This window comes from Octopus bimaculoides, chromosome 7 (genome assembly GCF_001194135.2).
Source record: "Octopus bimaculoides isolate UCB-OBI-ISO-001 chromosome 7, ASM119413v2, whole genome shotgun sequence".
NCBI lineage: Eukaryota > Metazoa > Mollusca > Cephalopoda > Octopoda > Octopodidae > Octopus > Octopus bimaculoides.
Genome location: NC_068987.1, coordinates 19,979,691 through 19,983,165, shown reverse-complemented (window position 1 = coordinate 19,983,165; position 3,475 = coordinate 19,979,691). Strand labels below are relative to the sequence as shown.

At 38.2% G+C, this 3,475-nt stretch overlaps 1 protein-coding gene across 1 annotated transcript in view; it reads right to left on the bottom strand.

Annotated features, from left to right (window-relative positions):
* The window catches only part of LOC106872890 (exosome complex component RRP45-like), a 41,606-nt gene that overhangs the window by 9,003 nt on the left and 29,128 nt on the right, over positions 1-3,475 (bottom strand). Inside the window, exons 6-7 of the mRNA XM_014920046.2 lie at positions 2,374-2,413; positions 244-326 (exon numbers count right to left, since the gene is read on the bottom strand). Of these exons, the coding sequence (XP_014775532.1) occupies positions 244-326; positions 2,374-2,413 (123 nt within the window). The remainder of the gene's footprint in view (positions 1-243; positions 327-2,373; positions 2,414-3,475) is intronic.

Genomic DNA, 3,475 nt, shown 5'->3' with positions numbered 1-3,475 from the left:
TCTATATATGTATATATATATATATATATATATATATATCTATATATATACACACACACACACACACACACACACACACTCATGTGTAATGCATTAATACAACATAAATATAGACACAAATGCTCAAACAGACATACATATAAATACACGGAGACAGATACACACATGCACAGAAACACAGATTCATACAGACATGTAAACACACACACACACACACACGCAGAAGTATTGTAGATCACTTACCCTTCTTGAAAGAAAGCAAACGAGACACAGATGGGCATATGATGGAGGCTGAGGGCAATTGGTTCCCTCTCTTCAACTGGAAACTGGGAAAACATATAGGAAGACATCAACATCAATATGTACATCATCTACTGCTGGAGAGAGAGATTGTGTGTGTGTGTGTGTGTGTGTGTGCGTGTGTGTGTGTGCGTGTGTGTGTGTGTTTGTGTATACTGATAGAGATATACACATATATATATATAAACATTCATATATACATATATACATATATATATATACACATATACATATATACATACATATATATATATACTCAATCGCAGAATAATGCTAATAACATAGCCTGAACAGGATAAACTACCCCTATTTTGCAGAGAAAAGTGTAGGTGGCTGCAAAATAGGGATAGTTTATCCTGTTCAGGCTATATTATTAGCATTATGCTGCGATTGAGAATTTTAAAATCACTTCTTTAACTTTCTAAAAGACATCTAAACGCTTCTAAAAGCAAACTTCGTTTGTTTGTTTACGTTTGTCGTAATTTGAATTTAATATATATATATATACATATATATATACACACACACACATATACATACAAACACACGTGTGTGCGTGTGCAGGTGCAGACATGGTTGTTGTGATTAAGGCGTTCACTTTCCAACCACATGGCTTTAGTTTCAATCCCACTGCTTAATGTTTTAGAACAAGCATCTCCTACAATAGCCCTAGATGTGAAAAATGGAAATTAAAAGAAGCCCTTTGTATACATCTGTGTGTGTGTGTGTATATGTGTGTGTGTCCTTGTCTTGACATCATCCAATAGTTCAAAGTATATGTATAAACTGTGGGTATTGGGATATCACTACCTTCTATGCATATCTCCTATTTAGTACTGGAGATGTTTCATTTATGAGGATATACTTCTGTATTTGTCTGAGTGTTGTGTTCTTTGGGTTCCTGGATAAAATGCAGATGTCAAGTCGACCCAGTGTGCCTCAATGTTGGCAGAGTATGGAGGACTGTTTTTTGTCATCATATTGTCTCAAAAGTCCATTTAGTCTCTCCGTAATGCTTCTAGATGTCTCACCTATGTATGTCATGTTTTTGTCTTTACAAGCACCCTCTATGCACCTTAAGCTGTAGACTACACTTTTAGTTCTACAGTTAATGCCAGGGTTAATCTTACATACCATGCAGTTATCCTTGGTCTCAAAGAGGTACGTCCTACATAATTGTGATCTGATGGAGCTCCCTGGCTTTTCAACAATCTTAATGTTGACCTCTTTCAAAACTTTCCTAAATATTTGAGCTAGTTCTCCATGGGCTGTGGCCTCTACAAACATCACTCCTTGATATTTGTCAGCCTTGTACCACATGGTCACTGTTTGTTTTGTCACAAACTCTCTGTATCCTATTCCAGTCATTACTTCTGTATCTAGAGCAGGTACCACTGGTTTCATTACATATAATGCAATCTAACTTTTTGCTAGCTCCCCTGTATGCCCAAACCCTATCTTTCTGGTCATAACCAGAGAGATTTTACATGCGGTGCATGAAGTTCTGTACATGTTTCTCACAGGGGGACACATAGTTCATAATCCAAACTAAGTCTGCTATCAGTATGTTGATTTTCATGTTGTGTGAAAAAGCTGAGTTCTTGTGAACAACATACTTAGAAGCTATGGATTCCATGTAATAGGAGTGGAAGACAGGGAGTCTATTGCTGGGGTGCCTAGTGGGGTAATCTATAATTACCTTGATACTTTGGTGGCTGGAGTTTGCTATGTGCTGGATGCTCTCCATTTTGCTCCTCTCAGTTTCTACACTACAGTTACTAGAGTTTATCCTAACTAGAATCTTAATGTCATCTACATACCTACAGTAAAGCAAAACAGTTGTGGATTGTTCAGCTAAGGATTGATTAAGTTTTCTGTCCCACCAGCTCATGAAGAAACAAGCTACATTTCCAGCCACACTGACACCAATGGCTGTACCTTGAACCTGCATGTATAGTTCACTCACAAAGCTTACCCAACGGGGGCCATGCAGTGGGGACTGAACCCCAAACCATGTGTTTGGGAAGCAAAATTCTTGACCACAGATCCATGGATATAAAAAACAAATCTTACCACAGTGACTTCTTCCCCACTCACTTCAACATCTGGACGTCTGCAAAGAAACAAAGATATCAACATTATCATTATCGTTGTTGCCATCGTCATTTAATGTTCATGTTCCATGTTGGGATGGCCTGAAATAGGGCATTACTGGGACCCTAGACAGGTAAAAGGACCAAATCTCACTCATACATTTCGTTTTATTTCACCTGATTTCAAGAATTGGATGTCCTTCCAAACATCAACCAATTTACAGAGTGCACTTCATGCATGCCTATTATTGTGACACCCTGGGCCACACTAACAAGTCCTCTTGACCCTCAACCCCACATCTCAACTCACTTATCAGCAAGTCTATAGAGTGTTGCCCCAGGTGGAATTACAATAGCACCAACAACAGAAATGATGTCATGAAAGTCTAATTTAAATACTGTGGGTTAGTATAGAAAGGGTGAACCCATAACTGAGTCACAAACTCCATAGAAAAACATATCAACTTCAGAAGGAACAAACTCCCTATCTTACCTGCAAGGAATAGCAGCCAAACCTCCCTCTAATCACAATCTACTATTTAAAAAATGGAAAAATACAATGTAATCCTTCATACACTATGTTTCAATAAGAGATGTGACAATCAAAACTGGACACCTCTGACGACAGGTCTCCTCTATCAGGTCCAGCTAGGATTTACACAAGAGCAACAACATTTTGTTCAAGAACATACACATTTTTCTGAAATGGTATGGGTACGTGTACAAAGATTTATCGCCCTTTTAAATGTACCCAAGAATATCACCTGTTATTTACATTATTTACATTCGACGGATATTTGTCCTCATCTTGTTTGTTGTTAACACAACGTTTCGGCTGATATATACCCTCCAGCCTTCTTCATGTGTCTTGAGGAAATTTCGAACCTGGGTTCTCATTCCTAAGGTATTCTTCGATGTTGTAATTATTATTATTGTTCAGTAGTTTTATTTTTATAACGTGCTTTCACTTCACTACCGAGCGCAGCTCTGTGTGCCTTGGGTATGTGCTGTGGTTTGCTGTGATGCTCTTATGGTTACTGTATTGAAAGTGTTTTGCGTAGGATGTGTGCAGTGCTCAGTAG